Source organism: Temnothorax nylanderi, unplaced genomic scaffold (assembly GCF_030848795.1).
Source record: "Temnothorax nylanderi isolate EJ_2023f unplaced genomic scaffold, tnyl_v1.0 TNYL_tig0442_pilon, whole genome shotgun sequence".
Classification (NCBI taxonomy): domain Eukaryota; kingdom Metazoa; phylum Arthropoda; class Insecta; order Hymenoptera; family Formicidae; genus Temnothorax; species Temnothorax nylanderi.
The window spans coordinates 135,691-156,264 of record NW_027249504.1 but is presented as its reverse complement, the minus strand read 5'-3'; the positions used below and the strand labels follow the sequence as shown (position 1 = coordinate 156,264).

The following is a 20,574-nucleotide window of genomic DNA, read 5'->3' as shown; positions in this document are numbered from 1 at the left end:
GGCAAGAATAAAACACAGCACATATGTACAAAAAAGAATATGTGTGTTACCGTTAACATAACAAGCGCAGCTTATAAAATAACTTAACTTAAGTAACATAGCGCATATAACTAAGAACTAACTTAAAACTATGACTTAAAACTAAAGAAACATTAAACCTAAAGGGAAGAAGATCCTAATAAAAATCGACCAACAGACACGACCTAACACACAAATTCAGACGAGAACAAGTTGGCTCGAAGAAGACTTTTAAAGATTGGAAACGAAGACGCAGATGTAATATGAACTGGAAGAGAGTGCCAGAAGTAAACACCCGAAAGATGGAAGGAATTTCTGTAAGTAACAGTCCTATGCGCAGGAATATGAAAGGAATGAGAAGAAGTGACCAGACGATCAGATCTTCTAAGCAATGGATCCAGAGTAGTGAAAAGTTCCCGCAAGTACACAGGCGAATTCATGTGGAGTAACCTATACATCTGGCAGCCCAAGAAGTACAGCCTTCTGTTCTCGACCGAAAGCCACCCCAGACGACGCCTAAATGGAGTTATGTGCTCATCCCGTCGCAAGTTATAGATAAATCTGATACAACAATTGACCAGCTTTTGTAATTTATTATTTAATTCGCTGCTCAAACCATGATAAACCAGGCAGCAATAATCAATATGGGGTAGAACCAGGGTCACAACAAGCTTAATTCTTAACTCGGTTGAGAGAGAATTCTTGTTGAACTTCAGCTTATACAATGCTCCATGAACCTTCTGCGAAGTATATGAAATGTGTTTTCTCCACGAGAGGTTGGACTCAAAAATGACACCCAAGTTTTTGACTTCGCTCACATATGGTAAGGGCGTGTCATTGACTATTATTTGTGGCAGATGGTTAAGGTTCAAGATGCTGACGTTTGTCCTACTGCCAAATATAATGATCTTAGATTTGGCAGGATTCAGATTTAAGCCATTTTCCCTTGCATAATCAAAAATTGCGTTAGCATCCCTAGAGATCAAGTCAAGATTATGAAGAAGATCTACAAGTTGACATGTGCGATAGATCTGAACGTCATCAGCGAATATCATATGTTCAGAGTGAATCAAGACTTTGCCAATATCATTAATATATAGAGAGAATAAAAGAGGACCAAGAACAGAGCCCTGAGGCACTCCACAAAGCATTGACAGCCAGGACGATAAGTTACCCGAATCATCAACTACGGCTTGAGAGCGACCAGTAAGATAAGAATAAATCCATGAAAGAGCAGGATCAGAAAATCCCAGTTCTATAAGTTTGATCAAAAGTTGAAGATGCGGGACAGTATCGAATGCCTTACTGAAATTAAACAGAATCATTATAAGTACCAATCCACTGTCTATTGCACTTTTAATGTCATTACTGACACGAAGAAGAGCAGACTGAGTGTTGTGACCCGGGCGATACGCAGACTGTCTAGGATTAATAAGGTTATATTTGTTTAAATAATCGGAGATTTGAGAAGCAACAATTCTTTCAAGCAGCTTGGACAGTTCGGGCAGATTGGCAATCGGTCTCGTGTCCGACGGAGACAGAGGAATACGAATTTTGGAGAGAGGGCGGATAAGCGCCCGCTTCCATTGAGTCGGAAACAAAGAAAACTCCAATGAGCGGTTAAATAAAGCCGTCAGACACGATGATATTATAGGCCATGCAATACGTAAAACATATAGTGGAATACCATCGGACCCCGACGCATAAGAATGTAGAGGTCGTGCAGAAATATGCTTGAAGACTATGTCAGGTGTAATGGCAGAAAAAGTGAACTTAGGATGTTGAGAAGGGCGAGCAATTCGATCAATGGTAGAAATGAAGTCAACATGTGAGCAAGGTAACTGAGCAGTAGATACTGATGCATAAAATGCATTTAATTGATTAAGTGTAAAGAAATATAATGGGGAAACCAAAGATGATTTAACAAGACCAAGTGAAGCTAGTTCTTTCCAAAGGTTGGCAGGGTCAGTAATATTTTTGAGAGTAATGAGTTGAAATTCACCTTTGGCTCGTTTGATATCGATGTTTAGTTGATTACGAAAAAGTCTATATGTAGCATAGTCAAGTACATTATTGGAACGTTTTGCCTGCTTGAATAGCTTATTGCGAGTACGGATACGGGTCATAATTTCTTTGGTAAGCCAACGTACCGGGGGCCTCTCAATGACTATCACGCGACTGGGAGCGAATCTATTAAGTGCCTCCAGCAAGTTGCCTGATAAAACCTCACAGAACTTGTCAACATCAGTATTGGCTACCCGCGTCCAACGCCGCCCGCACCGCACCAGCAATGGATACCAGGTATTCAGAAAATTCAGAGCAATCGATACCTCTGAAATTTCGTCGAGAAATAGAACGCTGGGACGTCGGACCAGAGCTAAACGACAAAGACAATTCAATCAGATCATGACCCGCTATAAAGGGACTCTGAGATTTAATGAATGACAACACTTTGTCGACGTCATCCACAACTAAAACGTCAAGCCATGAATCAGAAGTCGCAGTGTGGTAAGTAGGTTCGGAGTTGACGATATGTAATGACAAGCTCGACATAAGTTCACGCAAGTATTTCGATTCATAATTAGATGACGACAAATTACAGTTTAGATCACCTCCGATAATAATGTTTTTATATAGGTGAGAGTACCTGGTCAGTGCCTCAACAAAATCATGCAAGAGTAGGCCCTTTGGTCTTCTATAGATGGATGCAAATAGAACTGATTCACCTTCTGGCAGACGTACTTCAAGAATAAGATATTCAGGTGCATTATCGATGGTATTGCTGGAGGTAGCAATAATTTTTACTTGAAGCGATTGATGTACATAACATGCTACTCCTCCGCCCATCCGTCCTACTCTATCATGACGAACCAAGAAATAATCGTCCAAGGCCACCAGTTGATCTGTCACATTTGTGTTGAGCCACGTTTCCGAAATAGAGATAATATGATAGAAACTGGTACTTAAGTGTAAACGTAGAAATTCAATATGTCCGCGAAGAGAATTTGCATTAAATTGAGCTACATAAAATTAAAATGACTTTTGATTGGAATCGTTAGAATTTACTGTGTCAGGCCCGACAGGTCAGTTAAGTTTGGCAAGATCGGAGACATTGTTAACAAAAATGATAGGCTCGCCATCTGCACGTCTGACACATATACGACCGTTGCCCACCCAGACATATTTATATAATTTTTCTTTAGCGGTGCGCTTAGTCTGCTGTAAAAGATCGTACATAGCTCTAGATAAGAATTCGTTAACAAATATTCCGCGATCGGAGCCGCCTCCACACACCTCACTTTGTCTGAGAACACGTTTGACGCGCTTCTTTCGCAATGACAATGTCACGAACTGCATTAGAGGCCAGTGTGACAATTAGAGAGTTGGTGTCAGAGGAGGTCGAGGGTCCACTACTTGCAGTCTTCCAGGTGAGGCTTTCGTACAACAGTTCTAACATTGAGAACATGACATGATAGGTTGGGAATGTCAAGAGCCTTAAACACATTACGAACGACCTCCTCCGGCCCAACTGACAATGCAGTCGGAACGCCGGAAACTATGATTTTGTTACTATCCCCATCATGAGCCGGAGGGGCTGTCGGAGTTGTCTTCAACTCATTGACTACACGAACGAGAGACTCACTCTCCTTTTCCAATTTAGTAATGCGCTGACAATTGCGATCGACTTGATCCGCGATACGATTTATCTGATTAAGCTTGTTATTAATTTCACTATTGGTTCGTTGTTGACTCTCTATAAAAGCAGACATTTTGGCATCGGATTCTTTAATCTGCGCTATCAATTTGAGTAAAAGCTCATTTGTTTGATCATGAGTGCGGGAGAGAGAGACATCACTAACATAAGGTGGGGTTGAGCTACAAAATTCAGAGAGTTGAGAACTCTGGCTATCCCTAGGTGTAAAAGGCATTGTCAAACTAGACTTGCAACACAAACCTGCAGATTTTGTAGTAACATACACATTGGCACAACCAGGATGAAATGATCTACCGCACTCACTACATGAGATCGAATCACCAGCAATTGTTTTGGTACATTTAATGCATTTAGTGCACGCACGCTGCATGAGTTACTACTGAGATAGTCAATGGTCAATAAGTTCGTATAGATAGTGACAGATGTCACTTCACACACTATCGCAGTCACTCATACAGATCACAACAATGTCGGTCAGATAGTCACTGGTAGATAACTAAAGGTGTCTCACAGCAGCCAAATCAGATATTCTCAGATCACACCAGGAGTCGCTCAAATAGCCTCATGCACTCACGGTCCGCAAGCAATAGAGTGTGGAGAAGGACAGAAATAGGCGCATGCGCAGAAAGTAGACGTCGTTCGTAGATAAAGAGGCAGCACGTGCACGGAGATGACGTCAGATAGAGAAGCCTGGCTACGATAGGCGCATGCGCAGCGGCAGTAAGCTCCAGCGACAGACGACCCAAGAGTAAAGAAAAGATGAGATCGGTAAGGCAGGCACATGCGCAGTAGAGGTCGACGCCGATCACGAAAGATTCCGAGAATTCCACAGATTTCCAGGAATTAGGTTAGAATGAGCAGTAATGCTTGTCACCCAAAATGCTCGGAAATAAGCGGCGAGCACCATGAAAATGAGTATAGTACGTGACAAGCAACTTAAGACTTGCTTTTTCCTGGAACAAAATAGCCCGGAGGCAGCTTGCAGCAGTAACAATATTCACAAAATGCAGGAGCAAGAATGCAACGAACTGGCTATACTTACACACACACACACACACACACACACAGAGAGAGAGAGAGAGAGAGAGAGAGAGAGAGAGAGAGAGAGAGAGAGAGAGAGAGAGAGAGAGAGAGAGACTATTTGCGTGTCTTATTACATATGTCCTCCGGGGCGAAGCCCGGGTAACCAGCTAGTACGATATATTTGAATTGTATTTTGTTTTAAATTATTAAATGTGTTATTATTTATTCGCCCATTTGCTGCAACAATGACATAACTCAAAAATTGTGATTTTTCAGGAGACACGTTTTAAAGTTTTGAGTTGTTATAACTTTCTATGAGAATTTTAAAATACCGTATTGGCAAGTTACTCTTTTTGCAACTTTTACGATGTTCTCACTACAACGACAAAATGACAACTGAGATTGACTGAGATAAGACAGTATTGCAACCTACATAATTCACTAAATGATATGGCACAATAGCGACACAACTGTTCTCTCGGGTGAGCTCGTGAAACTTAAGCATCGTCGATTTAACTGTGAATAGTACATGCAACAATCTTTTTCCCTGTACGAATAACTCGAAAAGGACGATTTTTGAGTTTTGTCATTGTTGCAGCAAATGAGCGACTTATTATTCGCTATAAAATCGGCGTTTTGCTCTCATTTGCCTTAAGTTTCAAATTGTACATCTGAAAAGCGTTATTCTTGACTTAAGATAAATCGTTTTCTCATAAAGGAAGAAATCTTTCTTTATTTTTTAATACGCTTTACGTATTTTCTTTTAAGCATAAGATTATTTAAATATCTAATTGTTATTTTTCTTAAAAAATTTATTACTTCTGAGTAACTAGGTGAATCTCGTAGACAGATTGAATAAGTACTATGTTTCAAAATTTAATTTCAATTAACGCAGAGATATCTAACGAAACAAATTGTTTAGAAAATAATTTTTGTAAAATACACAGTTTATTTTTTTGTATTTGTTTAAATCTTTATGTGTTGAAGATGGTTTATGTCTTGGCGAGAGTTCTATTTGTTATCGAAATTTTCTGTAAGAAGGTACTTTTGACAGAAGTAACATGTAATTCTTAGTGCAAGAAAAAATTATTTCTATTATTACGATGCGTAAGAATAATCCACGCGACGCGCGCGAAGACGCAGCACCGCCGCGGCCGAGTCGCGCGCCGTAGCGGCTGAGCGCTCACGCACACAACCAGGCGCGTGGCTCATTGACGTGCGCCCGGCTAAAGGACGGCGCTGATTGGATTGACTTTACTCAATAATTACAGCTTGGTTAAGCATTATAGAAAAAAATTGTTCGGGACTTTTCGACTCAATTTTTGATAAGGAATAACGCTATGTAGTTAGTGCGCGGTCTTTAAGAAACACCCTGGGTAATTATACAGTTTAGGGGCCTCACCTCCGATTTTGATGAACTTAGGCTTAATCGACGCGTTTTTGCTCAAAACGACCGAATCTGGCAGAAAAAAGTGTCGCTCTGCCCCGCGACGCGAGATATTAAACGTTAAAGTTGACAGGAATCAGGTTATGATTCCTGTCATACCGACGCCATGTAGCAAGACTGAACATGCCCTGCGGCCACATACGCATGCTCAGTGGCCGCACGCGCATGCAAAACTGCGCCAATTTTAAATATGATGACTGGTCAATCATGCGGAATAATCAAGCGTCTTAATTCAAGCAGTTAGGTATCACGCTGGGAGTTTGTTTAGTTTTATGCGGGGGAAGGCACCCCCCCTCCCCATGCATGTACTTTATAATTTCGCTTTACAACTTAGCATGTACTTTAAGTTGTAAAGCGAGTTCCACGCTTTTAACCACGGGGGGTGCGGGGGGGGCCGAAGGCCCCCCCTCGCACCGCCTCGTCTGTGTGTGTGTGTGTCCACGCGAAACGAGGTGCCACATGGGTTCATGACGCGCTTTACAAGCTCGTTTAAGTACATGCGTGGGCGAAGGGATTTTGCTCCCCTGCACCCCCCTTTCCATGCATGTACTTTATAATTTCGTTTTACAACTTAGCATGTACTTTAAGTTGTAAAGCGCGTCATGAACCCATGTGGCACCTCGTTTCGCGTGGACACACACACAGACGAGGCGGTGCGAGGGGGGGCCGAAGGCCCCCCCGCACCCCCCCGTGGTTGAAAGCGTGGAACTCGCTTTACAACTTAAAGTACATGCTAAGTTGTAAAGCGAAATTATAAAGTACATGCATGGGGAGGGGGGTGCAGGGGAGCAAAATTTCCCCGCCCACGCATATACTGGGCACACACACACACACACACACACACACACACACACACGTGTGTATGCCCTGCTTTATAGAAGTTGTGATTTCCGTTAAAGCAGGGCACACACACACGTGTGTATGCCCTGCTTTATAGAAATTGTGATTTTTGTTAAAGCAGGGCACACACACGTGTGTATATGCCCTGCTTTATAGAAGTTGTGATTTTTACATAGAAGTAGCCTGCGGCGAAGCCCCTTCCCCCGCATAATAAATCTAAACAAAACTCCCAGCGTGAAACCTAACTGCTTGAATGAAGACGCTTGATTATTTGTGTACTGTTTATACACGTTCCCCCGCATAATAAAACTAAACAAACTCCCAGCGTGATACCTAACTGCATGCTTGAATTAAGACGTTTATTCTGCATGATTGACCAGTCAATCCGCAGAATTGACCAGTCAAAACTTTGACCAAGACATAACGCACGCCACGCAATAATGTTAGGTATAATAGAGTTTAGGTATGTAACATATTGTCAGGATAAGCTATTAGATTTATTAATCCAGCATGGTGTTCTAACATTTACAATTAAATGTAGTGAATGCGGTAATGACATCAATATTGATAAAAAAACATTAATGTACCGATGTAGAAAACGGTACTACGTAAAAAATGAGCACAAAAAACGTATCTCTAAGCAGTGCTGGTACTTGGTTCGTCAGATGCTTCTGGCTGGTCCTCAAAAGTGGATGTCGGAGGATATAATTCTGCGATGACATCAAAGAAGATTTCTATACGTTCCAAGCGGCTATAGGCGCGTTTGAAGAGATATTCGCACAAATATCCAAGGAGGTGATCCTCCCTGGTTCCGTACCTTGGGATATTTCCGCGAACCTCTCTCCAAACACGCTCTATATGCTGCGTATGCGCGCCTGTAGATTTAAAAAATGTATTAGAACAATATACAAATAAACAATAATAATATAGTTAACTATGGCAAAAAGTTCTCACCAGTTTCAGGATCGACGAAGTTGTAGGAGTGGTTTACTGTCAGATGTTGGAAGCCTTCATTGTTCAAACAATTATAAGACTTCCAACAATCTGACACGATGGTAGTACCTGGCAATATCCACTCCTTAATACACGCCAGAAGTGTCTTTTCAGTTCGATCCTGTACTGGCACGATAAAAATCTTCTTTGTGCCTCGCTCATATCCTCCGAAAATCCAGTGACCTGTTATGAGCCGACCACGATTGTATTTTCTTTTTCCAATTTTTGCTTCATCGATTTCTACTGTGCATCCTGGGCCACCAAGTTTCTCACTATGTTTTTCAGCCCAGAACACACAGACCTGCAGAAAGAAATAATATTATATTATTAATATTTTGTTTCATACATTTTACATGTGTGTGTGTGTGTGTGTGTGTGTGTGTGTGTATTTATGAAAATATATTAAAATATAATTACCTCTCGGCAAAAATTGAACCAGTCAACAATCGTGGTCGGTGATGAAACGCCAGTTTCATCTTGTGTGTCATCTTGACGTGGATGTCTCAACATTAAAAAACAGGCAACAAGTTTGCATATTGTTGCCACGTCAAGATGACTTTTCCCGAACCAAGTACCAGCTTTGCCACTTTTCTTAAAATTGCACTGCTTCGAGACACGTTTCTTGTGCTCATTTTTTACGTAGTACCGTTTTCTACATCGGTACATTAATGTTTCTTTATCAATATTAATATCGCTACCACATTCACTACATTTAATTGTAGCTGTTAGGACACCATGCTCAATTAAAAAATCTATTAACTTATCCTGACTATATGTCAAATGTCCGAATTCTATCAGCCCTAACATTGCGTGGCGACGTGGCGTGCAATTTCGTGGCATCTGACAGTAACAACATTGTCGCGCTTCATTTGTTTTATAAAATACATATTTAAAATTGGCGCAGTTTTGCATGCGCGTGCGGCCACTGAGCATGCGCGTGCGGCCACTGAGCATGCGTATGTGGCCGCAGGGCATGTTCAGTCTTGCTACATGGCGTCGGTATGACAGGAATCATAACCTGATTCCTGTCAACTTTAACGTTTAATATCTCGCGTCGCGGGGCAGAGCGACACTTTTTTCTGCCAGATTTGGTCGTTTTGAGCAAAAACGCGTCGATTAAGCCTAAGTTCATCAAAATCGGAGGTGAGGCCCCTAAACTGTATAATTACCACACCCTGTATATTTTCCATTGTACCCCTTCCTTTCCTGAACCCTGCCTGTGTTTCTGGTAATATTCTTTTTTCTTCCGCCTCCTTCTCCAATCTTTTCGCCAAAATTGCCGCGTATATTTTGTAACTTGTATTCATTAATGTTCTGTTATTTTGCGTGTCCCGAGGATCCACGAAAAGGATCGATGGCGCCTTCCGAATGATAATCCTTGAACCGTTCCTAATCCGCACCGCGCCGCGTACCTCCGAGTGAGAGCGGAGCCGATCACGCATCGAACTGGTGACTCCGCCGTCACCTGCCAATCCCCAATCGCGGAATTCGGCGACAATCCACGATTGGCGTACGTATCGGATGATCGCGGGCCGCTCCGGTCTTCGTCGTCGTCATGCTCCAAAACCAGAACGAATCTAACAGTGACTCGAGCCGGTCGATATTTTGTTTTCCGCGTTGCCACACCGGAGCGAGAGAGCCTCAGCTTTAGCATAAGACCATGAGTCGAAAGCACGTTCATCGCGTTCGTTCGTTTCCACCCCGGAACAAGTGCCGGGACAGCCCATCAACGCGGTCATCACGTGGACGAACAGCGCGTCGTTCTCAGTCGTATTCGAGTGAATGAATAAAGACAATTGTGACGGCGATACCTGTGCCTATTTAATTCACGTCCGATTCTTGCATTCCGTATCCTTCTCGGGATAACAGCATAATACTTAACATTTTGGTCCTTCGAGCCGGATCGGTGTGCAAACGTGACAAGTGGCACACGAAATTCGCTTGTTACGAACGTGCAAGCAGCTTCGTCCGATCCTTACAACACACAAAAGGTCGTTGACGAATTTAACATTATGGACGAACTACTGGCGCAGCAACGAGTCATAATCCGTTCAATCGAGCGAGCCTTGGACAACTTCAAAAAAATTGGGAAGGCCAATTTCACGTACGGAATCGTACGCAACCGATTGCAGACCCTGAAGGAAGCCTTTGCTCGATGTGAGCAACTACACGGACGGATCCTTGCCGCCGCCACGACGGAGTTCATCGAGACAGACAAATACTTCACCGAGGATCAGTTTTCTGCCTGCGAGACGAAGTACCTCGCCGCTTCCGATTACATGGCCGAGTGGCAGAGCCAGTTGGAGCCGACGATGCCGTCCTGCCTCGAATCATCACCCGTAAGCCAAAGACATAACAGCATTTCGCCGTAGTCAACATTTCAATTCCCGCGTATAACTCTTCCGAAATTCTCCGGCGAATTTAATGAATGGGAAGCGTTCCGCGATCAATTCAAATCGTTAATCATCGATAACGCCGATTTGGTAAATGTGAATCGATTGCAATATTTACACTCCTGCGTAAAGGGTGACGCCAGTGACGTCATTCGGAATCTTGCGCTGACCGACGCGAATTTCAAGGTCGCGTGGGACCTTCTCACCGTTCGCTACGATAATCAACGCCGGTTAGTGCACGAGCACATTCGTGCTCTTCATACGCTTCCCCAAGCTTATACCGACACCGCGGCAGCCCTCACCGCGTTGCGTGATAAAGCGAACGTCGCGGTTCAAGCGTTACGAAATCTCGGGCGTTCTGTTGACACATGGAATGATATATTAGTGTATTTAATTGTTCAGAAATTTGACAAAGGCACGAGAAAGGCGTGGGAGTAGACCAATAACAGTACCTTCGGCTGCCGGGTGCAACCGAGGGGAAGCGGGGGGGGGGCCGCGCGCACGCGGGAGAACGCCATAAGAGATGGGCGAGGGGGGCGAGGGGGGCATGGGGTGGGGATTGGTGAGGGGGGTGAAGGGACAAGTGCAAGGGGAAACAGGGGGGGTGAGGTGGACAGGTGTGAGGGGAAATTTCCCCTGTAACTGGACAAACATTCCCTTGGAACTGGACAAAGGTGTATCGCTGTCCAATCAGATGCGAGTATTTTGTGAGAACACTTGTCCCTAGGCGGGTGATGGGGAATTTCGCACCGCAGTGTTGCCACCTTGCGGTAACCTGAAAGACGTAAATTCCCTAGGCGGGTGATGGGGAATTTCGCGCCACAGGGTTGCCACCGGGGGTGGGGGGATCGTCGTTCCCGGGCGCTCCGAGTGGGCGTTCGGATCGGCGTTATCGACCGCGTTATCGGCCGCGAGCGGAAATCCGCCCCGATTCGCGCGTCATCGCGAATAATGTTATCATCGCGCGCGTTCGAACGCGTCCAAACTCGTTCCAACTTGTTCAAGGTCGCTCTTCTCGACGTCCCCGCGCGGTGGGATTGGTGAGCGCGCGAAAACACGTTCGAACGTGTTCAAGGCCGTTCTTTTTCGCGGGTCCCGATAACCGTTCTTTGTTCTTGTTCGTCTCGGTTCGAAAGTTGTTTCGATCCTTCCCTACGCATCGTAGATGACGCAATCGCGGCGATTGTGGAGTAAGCGGAGTCGGGGGACCTAGGGAGCGCGGGATCGTATCGAGATAGGTACGGAAAAGAAAGAGAGAGAGAACACATATATGATATATCCGCGTACGAGCGGTAGTTTTTTATTCTGAAAAAATAAAATATGTATTTACATACGTCGATACTCGTTTACATTGTTTCTGTGTGTATAAATATATATATATAAATTTGTAAACGTGCGTCGTGACGTTCAGGATTTGAAACAAAGCGCGGTAATCTCACAGTCGACGATCTTGTTAGGATCGAAAAATTCGCTTTTCAGTATCGCAGTCTTGGTCGAAGTTCCCGTCTTAATCGCGTTGGCGGCTATCTCCTGATAGCGCGAATACTTCGCGTCGACTTCCTCGGTGACCGCGCTCAGCGCCGAGACGATGCGATCGACGCAAAATTGGAAATCGTACAGCGAGAGCAGGGTGGCGAGCGACATTGCCAGACGAGCCGCGTTGGTTAGTTCCATACGCAAGATCGACAGGTTGTTGATCAATCCGAATCGCAGCGTCAGGTCTCCGATCGATATCGGCGGGGGGGACAGGTTCCATCGACGAGGTTGGATCGCAGACACGCCAATATGTCGTGTTTGCGCTCGAGTAGTCCTTTCCACATATCGAGCGTCAGAGAGATCTCCTTACCTTGCTTATCTCCCAGGGCGATATCCACGTACGAAGGTGCGGGTATACCGTACCACGGTGACTTAACCGTGACACCGATGGCTAAGTATTTGTAGCCAGTCGTTGTCAGCGGATAACGGGTTGTCAGGATGCGCACCGCAGGCGCGATGACGGGGTTGCGAACGTCGTTGGGGGGGGGGGGTGAGAGCTGGAACGCGACTCCCGATGATGATGATGCTGATGATGATCGCCCGTCGATTCGATCCTTCGTCTTTTGCCGTTGTCGTTCACCTCCGAATCCGTCTCGCGAGGGAAAAGATCCCTCAGCGCGGGTCGATCGGCCAACGTCGAGAACATGTCGCATGCGCGTTGCAGTATCGTTCGTTTCTGATTTTTGTTTCGACGCGTCGTATTCAGTTGACGATGCGATACTGATGCTTTGGCGGGAACACATCGGTATAAGTAGAAAAGTTCTCACTTATATCGCGCGATGTGCGGTGTGGTGCGGGGATTTGCGCAGTCCTCTACTTCCTTCGGCGGATACGGCGATCGTAAAGCTGAACGCCGCCGCCGCCGTCGTCGTCGTCGTCGTTGTCCGAATCGCTCGCCGGTGACGTTAAATCGCCGACGCGTACAATTCGATCGAGAAGATCGCGCAACTGCTGTAACAGTTCGGTCTTAGGGCAGACGATATTCAGCATCCGTAGATCGAATTTACCGGCGGCCGTGACGGTTTTCGTAAATTCGTTGAATCTGTAGAACTGCGTCCGAGTGGTGAAGTACAGATTGCCGTCGACGTATCGGAAGGTCGACGTCACGCCGGTCGGTATTCCGGGAAACGTCGCCTCGAGAGGCGTACGCTGACGACTTTCTTCGTACATTCGTCTATCTCGCCCACCGAGTTACCGTTGTACATCACGAAGGAACGGCCTCTATGGGTGTTTACCGCTCCGTTGAGTTTTGCATCTGCAGGAAATCCGAGTTCTCGCAAGGTCTTCGGCCAATTTGGCCTCAGAGAAAATTCCGGATATTGAACCATGTATACCAAATTATCTACGAACACCATGAGATCACCGGACGGAGATTAATAGGCGGCAGCTATGCGCGTGTAATTGTCGTGAAAAAAGCTCATGTGATTCGACAGGGCTAACGGTCCATTGTACGTCCTACCGTCCAGATCGATCGACCAAACGTAACGCCCGTACGAGATGTACATTCGATTTTCCAAAATCAATATCGCGTTTACGCGACCAAGGGCGCACAGGTCCGGCGATGGTTGCGGCGGCCGTGACCGCGGTGGCGGCGGTGGCGGCGGCGGCGGCGGCGGCGCCGGCGTCTGTGAGGGCGCGTTCGTCAGTTTTTCACCGTACGAACGTTGAATGTCGATAATGTCGAATCTGTCGAGCTTAACCGGATACTGCTTGTCGGGCGAGTACGCGAACATCACCAAAGTCTTGCGCTCATTGTGCCGCAATCCGAGAGAGTGACCGATCTCGTGCGTCAGCGTGAAATGCAAGGAAAACGTATTCGAGGGATTTTTACCGACGTGAATATGCCACGGCTCGTCCCCGTCGACGTGCACCTCGGAGACGAATCCCGCTTCGTTCGTCGGGAGATACGCGTGGGCCAACACGTTACCGGGACCGTCGAATTTGGCCGAGCAATTTGGGCCGTTTACGTTGATATTCGTGTTACCGTGACGTCGGGTTCGCCAAGATATTATAATGTCAGGATTCGTTTCGGAACGTTCGAACGTCAACGCCGAATGTTGCGACCACAGGTCGAACGCGGCCCGCGCGGTATTCAGCTCCTCTTTGGCGGCTACGTAAAAATCCCACGTCAGGTGAGTCCTCGGCCATTTTGATAGACTCGCCGTCGTTCCGTGTTTCAGGATATCTTGGAAACAACATCGCGGTTTACGCATCAATTGCAGCGTTTCGTCGTCGAGCGTTCCATCGCCGGGCAGACCGTAGTATCGTTGAAATTCCTCGATGGCGTTACGAAGAACGTCGTTTCGTCTCTGTGCCGGAAACGCGTCCACATCTTCGGTCAGATATCCGTATTTCCGCAGGTAATCGATCGTATGTGCGTAATTCTCATCCGTGGGATTGACGCACCTCGCGGCGATAAAACACGCGGTTAACGCGATTACGCGCGCAAGCCACATCGTCGAGGGCGAGAGAGAGCGAGAGAAACGGCGGAACTGCGATAACGGCGTTTCGCGATATGAGCGCGATCGCGACGCGCGGTCCACGCGGTGACGCTCGTTGCCGATAGCGCGGACAGGTGGCGGCGGGGTCTCGCGGTGGAAAAAATGCGTCGATTACGGCGGATGAGTCTGTTTGATAAAAAAATGCATTTTTTCCTCTGTGCAAATTTTCTAAAAATAGTTTTCATTACACAATATCCTGCTTCTTTTATTGACGATGACGATGCGTCGCGATACGAGCGCGATCGCGACGAGCGACTTACGCGGGGATGCTCGCTACCGATAGCGCGGACAGGTGGCGGCGGGGGTCTCGGGGTGGAAGAAATGCGTCGACGATTCCAGCGGATGAGTCGGTTTGATTAGAAAAATGCATTTCTTCCTGTGTGCAAAGGTCAATTTTTTACATAGTTTTCATTACACACGCAATATCCTTTATGATTGCACATCCCTTCTTTGATTCCACATCCTTTTTCGATTGCTCATCCTCGATATATATAAGGACTCGAGGCTAGACTCGGGTGTAGTTTGTTCACAGTTTTTCGAGCTAGTGACGTGAATTTTTCCTAAGAACACGTAATGGACAAAATATCCAAACTGAAAGGAGTGTGCGATTTGGCGCAAATCCAGGCAACGTCCGTAGCTAGGGCTACGGACGACTTACACGAGGCGGTGCTGCAGCTGCAGCGTCGCCTCAGAAATATCGTCGATGGAGCGCCGCCCTGTCTGCAAATCACGATCCGCGTCGACGAGGACGCACGGATGTTCGATCGAATGTAAGTTTGCAAATGTAAAATTATATTGTTATATATTCATTTATATATTTATTTATTTATTTATTTATTTATAAATTCACTTATATATTCAGTTATATATTTATTTATAAATTCACTTATATATATTCATTTATATATATTTATTAATAATATGTATTTTTTGCGAAGAGGACTCATCGTATCGGTGTTAAAAAAATCGAGGAACCACATGCGTTTGTACGCTGCAAGGATTCGCAGCATGTATCGGGACGCCGCGCGACTCGATTCATCGGCGAAGCGTCCCAATACATGCTGCGACGACAATGATGACAACGACGACGAAGACAACAACGACGACGACGAGGAGGATGAGAGCGGTCGCTGCAATATTGACATCAACTTGATTGACGTCGACTTCGACGACGACGTCGTCGAGGGCTGGCCCTCCGTTTCTAACAAGAAATAATATGTAAAAAAATAAATATAGTAAATAAGTAGTATATAATATAATATAATATAACATAATATACTATAATATAATATAACATAATATAATATAATATAATATAAAGGGGTTAGCTCTCTTCATAATAAATTGGATAAAATTATATTGTTATGTATATAATTATATCAAACAATAAAGATTTTAATTTCATTTATATTATTATAGATAGAAAAAGATTATGTTACAACACCATATGTCAAATATCCTTTCTTTGGTTTCTTCTACTCCTATTTTATATATATAATTCTTTTTAATTTGGTTGATTAGAGCAAACTTTATACGCAATCAAAGATTCATATACGAATTTACGAAAACAAAACTTCCTCTATGAGGAAGCAATAAGTATAAAGTAGTAAATAAGTAGTATATAATATACAAGAATAAATATAATATTGGATAAATATAATATTAAATAACTATTATATAAAGATAAATACGCGTGAACAGCAACGAGATTAGACGCTCCCGCCGCCGATATCGCGCTTCCGCTCGACGCTCCCGAATCCGCTCATTGACAGTTTCGCGCTCTCGGCGTTATCGTTGCCGTTCTTCTTCGAGTTCGACGCTCTCGTTCGCTTGATCGTCGCTATCGCTCGCGCGCTCGACGCTATCGCGCTCGGCGTTATCGAGTACGACTATACGTACGGTGTAGGTATGCGAATAATGAATAACTTCGTTCGTTGATTTTGCATCAGTTTTTTTATTGATTAAAATATAGATAGATAGATAGATCTTTTTGTTATTGATTAAAATATATACATATATAGATGGATGGATGGATACACATTTATATTTGATCCGTGGAGTCGATGCTGGAGAGACACTCGCGTCGCTCGTTCCACCAGTCGCGCAACTTTATCACGTTCTCCATCGCGCAGCACCGTTGATGGCGTCCGCAGCAAAACGCGCGATCGGCGCGAAGAAACTCCAGCCGATCGATGTCGTCGTACTCGGCGTCGATGGTCTCGATCGTCGCGTCGACGTCGCCGAGAATCTCCTCCAGCCACCTCTTCTTCTTGAGGCCTTTCACGTATATTCGCGCGCCGGGCGTCTCTTCTCCCTCGCCCAAGTCGTCGCACACCGCGCGTCGAATAATCGACCTGGCTAGGCGATAGTCCACGTCCCCGTCTTTCAAACGGAGGCCGTGATGGTTCGCCATTAGCCAGTTGGCCCTTGCTTTTTCGGCGTTCGTGAGGAGGTCCCACTTCATCGGCGCGCGAAACACGTGATGCGCGAGTTCGCGCGTCTCGCTTCGGAGCACGGCCACCTCCTTCGCGACGAATCTGTCGCTCACCACGAATCCCTGCAGGTCGACGAAGATCGTCGTTGCCGCTGCGGCCATCGAGTCGGTGCGCGTCGAACAATTCACGCTCAAACTGCTCGTTCTTAACGGGATCTGAGGAACGATCGAAGGATCCCCGTCTTTATATATATCTCCCGTTTCCGGGGTGTGGTGTCCTACAATCGCAATTTCCGCTAGATGATTTTGCGCACCACATTGGTCAGCGGACCGTACTCGATGACGCGATCGTGAACGATGAGACAAAAGGCGGTGGTCTTCGGCGGAACGTTTTCCTTGCATTCGAATTCGATGCGCACGTCCACGGTGGCGCTCTTCACCGCTTCGTTTTGGCGGGAACAATCGATCACCACGAGCGGCGCTACTCGCGCGAATTCGCGCGGGGAGAAGAGCGCGTCGTCGCGACTGTCCCCGTAGTACGCTCCTCGAAATTTCGCGTACATCTCGTACAGCACGGCGAACTTGTCGCTTTCGAAATCCGCGTTCACGTCGTCGTAGGGATAGAATTCCGAGTTGAGATACAATTTCACGTTGGCGAGCGCGCAATGATCGAACCTCGAGGAGTCCTCCGTGAATTCGTTTCGCCGTCCGGTCTGCAGCGCGAATATGACGTATCGCGGCTTCTCCAACTGCGGCGCGGCTTTCACGGCCCACGAATGCTTGGTCGTGCTCTGCAGCAGAGGAAATTCGTACAGGTCCCAAGAGCGAAAGCCCACGCTCAGAAATCATCCGCTCTCCAACGTTCGCAAAAGCGACAATTTAGTCACGTCGTTTAAAACCACGTGCGGCATACGCCATTGCACCTTCAGTAGCGTAATTTTAGGATCCTTGGCGGGATCTCTCGGCACGGTTTTTTTCGGATCTACGACGCAGTTGACGTCGTTCCGAGCGCGTATCAGGATAAGTTCGTGTCGCGCGTTTATCACCACGCGTCTGTAGTCCTCGCAGAAACCCAAAAGAATATTCAAAGGTACGCAAAAGTTGAATTGACGGGACGCGTCGTTCAGATTCGATTCGTTCGTCGGATAACTCCATCCGGCGTTCTGCAGTCTCCTGGCTCGTTCGGCGGTCAGCGACGCGTAGTTCTTTATCGTGCTGGTTATGCCGACGTTTCTACACCGGTCGATCTCCACGCCGTCGAGTTCGTATCGAATCTCGTCGAACATAAACGCCACGCAGTTGTTGACCAATTTCGCGTATTGCCTTTGAGCATCCGTCGCTTCCGACGTCGTCGCGCCCGCGCCGTCGTCATAGAGTCGTCCCTCGACGTACAGAAAACTGTCGCACGGCAGCGTATACAGATCCTGTTGCTGTATGGGTATTCGTATCTCGTCGTTGTGCCCGAACGTCGTGTTCACGTACGGGTTATACGTGTGAGTCTCGATTCCGACGATGCGCTCGTCGAAGATCGGCTCACCGCCGATACTCAGGATGTCGGCCATGGTCTTTCCTTTCGAAGTAGAAACGACGCGTTTCTCACGGCGAGACCCAGCGATCGTAGGAACCTGACGTTGGCGTTGCTGAGAACGGCTCTCTTTCCTCCTCGATCACCACCACCACCTCTTCTCTTCCTTACGCTTTTGATTACGTCGTAGAACGGGCTAGCTCGCTCGTTCGTACAATCCGCGCTCGATCCGTTCAGAACGAGCATCCCTCTCGCTCTCTCTCTCTTCAGGTCGCTGAGATACGCGTGCACATACACACTAACTGCGGCGACGACGTACGTGCAGTCTAATCGTTATCTCCTCGCCGCGAAAGTCGATCAATCGATCGTTCTGATCCACGATTCGCACCGTGATATCGGTGACGTTTCGCGCGACGATCGGGAGGTAAATGATCTGCGTCGGAGTCTCCGACAGTTTATATCCCGGTAGAACTTTCGGCGCGAATTCGTGTATCGCGTGCACCGAGCGTCATGTCTGTGAAGTTGGCCCCCCTTTTTCAAAATTCCGAAATTTTTATTAGAGTTCTGGATTCCCCAGCAAGAGTTCTAGAGTTCTCTATAGTTTTTAAAAAGAGTTCCGTCATTTAAAGTGATGAAAACACCATTTTAAAAATGGGGGGGCTAACTTCGCGGCGCCCCCCATTTAAAAAAAAATGAATGTTTTATGGTAGTTCCGGATAGATTTCGATGAGTTCTAGAGTTCCCTATAGGTTTTAGAAAAAGTTCCGTTCAAATAAGCCCAAAAATCGATGTCAAAGTTGAACAAAAAATTTCCACATTTTTTTAAAAATCAATTTTTTATGGTAGATTCAGAAAGATTTCGATGAGTTTTAGAGTTCCCTATAGGTTTTATAGCGTTACGACCAATATTTAGAAAGTTACAGCCCTTTAAAGTGCCACATCTCGAAAATTTTCTAAGTCCCGACGGTAAATTTTTTTTCCGGAAAACGGCAGTTTTCGCGGAAGTTCTGGTCGCCCCCCGAACAGTTCTATCGAAAACTATTAGGGTCCGAAGCGATCAGACCAATATTTCAAAAGTTACAGCCCTTCAAAGTGCCACCCCTAAAATTAAAAAATGATTTTACCGGAGTTCTGACAGGAGTTCTGGTCGCCCCCCGAAGAGTTCTATCGAAAACTATTAGGGTCCGAAGCGATCAGACCAATATTTCAAAAGTTACAGCCCTTTAAAGTGCCACCCCTAAAATTAAAAAATGATTTTACCGGAGTTCTGAAGGGAGTTCTGGTCGCCCCCAATTGAGTTCTATCGAAAACTATTAGGGTCCGAAGCGATCAGACCAATATTTCAAAAGTTACAGCCCTTCAAAGTGCCACCCCTAAAATTAAAAAATGATTTTACCGGAGTTCTGACGGGAGTTCTGGTCGCCCCCCGAAGAGTTCTATCGAAAACTATTAGGGTCCGAAGCGATCAGACCAATATTTCAAAAGTTACAGCCCTTCAAAGTGTCACCCCTAAAATTAAAAAATGATTTTACCGGAGTTCTGACGGGAGTTCTGGTCGCCCCCCGAAGAGTTCTATCGAAAACTATTAGGGTCCGAAGCGATCAGACCAATATTTCAAAAGTTACAGCCCTTCAAAGTGCCACCCCTAAAATTAAAAAATGATTTTACCGGAGTTCTGACGGGAGTTCTGGTCGCCCCCCGAAGAGTTCTATCGAAAACTATTAGGGTCCGAAGCGATCAGACCAATATTTCAAAAGTTACAGCCCTTCAAAGTGCCACCCCTAAAATTAAAAAATAATTTTACCGGAGTTCGGACGGGAGTTCTGGTCGCCCCCCGAAGAGTTCTATCGAAAACTATTAGGGTCCGAAGCGATCAGACCAATATTTCAAAAGTTACAGCCCTTCAAAGTGCCACCCCTAAAATTAAAAAATGATTTTACCGGAGTTCTGACGGGAGTTCTGGTCGCCCCCCGAAGAGTTCTATCGAAAACTATTAGGGTCCGAAGCGATCAGACCAATATTTCAAAAGTTACAGCCCTTCAAAGTGCCACCCCTAAAATTAAAAAATGATTTTACCGGAGTTCTGACGGGAGTTCTGGTCGCCCCCCGAAGAGTTCTATCGAAAACTATTAGGGTCCGAAGCGATCAG

General features: G+C 45.9%; 2 protein-coding genes across 2 annotated transcripts; both read right to left on the bottom strand.

Annotated features, from left to right (window-relative positions):
* Nucleotides 1–13,338: 13,338 nt before the first annotated feature.
* On the bottom strand, nt 13,339–14,421 carry LOC139782817 (stromelysin-1-like). The gene has a single exon (XM_071721897.1). The coding sequence runs from the start codon at nt 14,419–14,421 to the stop codon at nt 13,339–13,341; it is 1,083 nt and encodes a 360-aa protein (XP_071577998.1).
* Nucleotides 14,422–17,196: 2,775 nt separating this feature from the next.
* Nucleotides 17,197–18,462, bottom strand: LOC139782815 (uncharacterized). Its single transcript, XM_071721896.1, has 2 exons — nt 17,788–18,462; nt 17,197–17,691 (listed from the first exon to the last, which is right to left on the bottom strand). The coding sequence occupies exons 1-2, from the start codon at nt 18,460–18,462 to the stop codon at nt 17,197–17,199; spliced, it is 1,170 nt and encodes a 389-aa protein (XP_071577997.1).
* Between the last annotated feature and the right edge of the window lie 2,112 nt (nt 18,463–20,574).

What these genes read in the sequence shown, in the direction of transcription:
- LOC139782817 (XM_071721897.1), bottom strand. Translation starts at nt 14,421, where the DNA reads ATGTGGCTTGCGCGCGTAATCGCGTTAACCGCGTGTTTTATCGCCGCG.
- LOC139782815 (XM_071721896.1), bottom strand. Translation starts at nt 18,462, where the DNA reads ATGGCCGACATCCTGAGTATCGGCGGTGAGCCGATCTTCGACGAGCGC. An exon ending in CGCACGTGGTTTTAAACGAC is followed by an intron (nt 17,692 to 17,787) that starts GTGACTAAATTG and finishes CCTCTGCTGCAG; the next exon opens with AGCACGACCAAGCATTCGTG.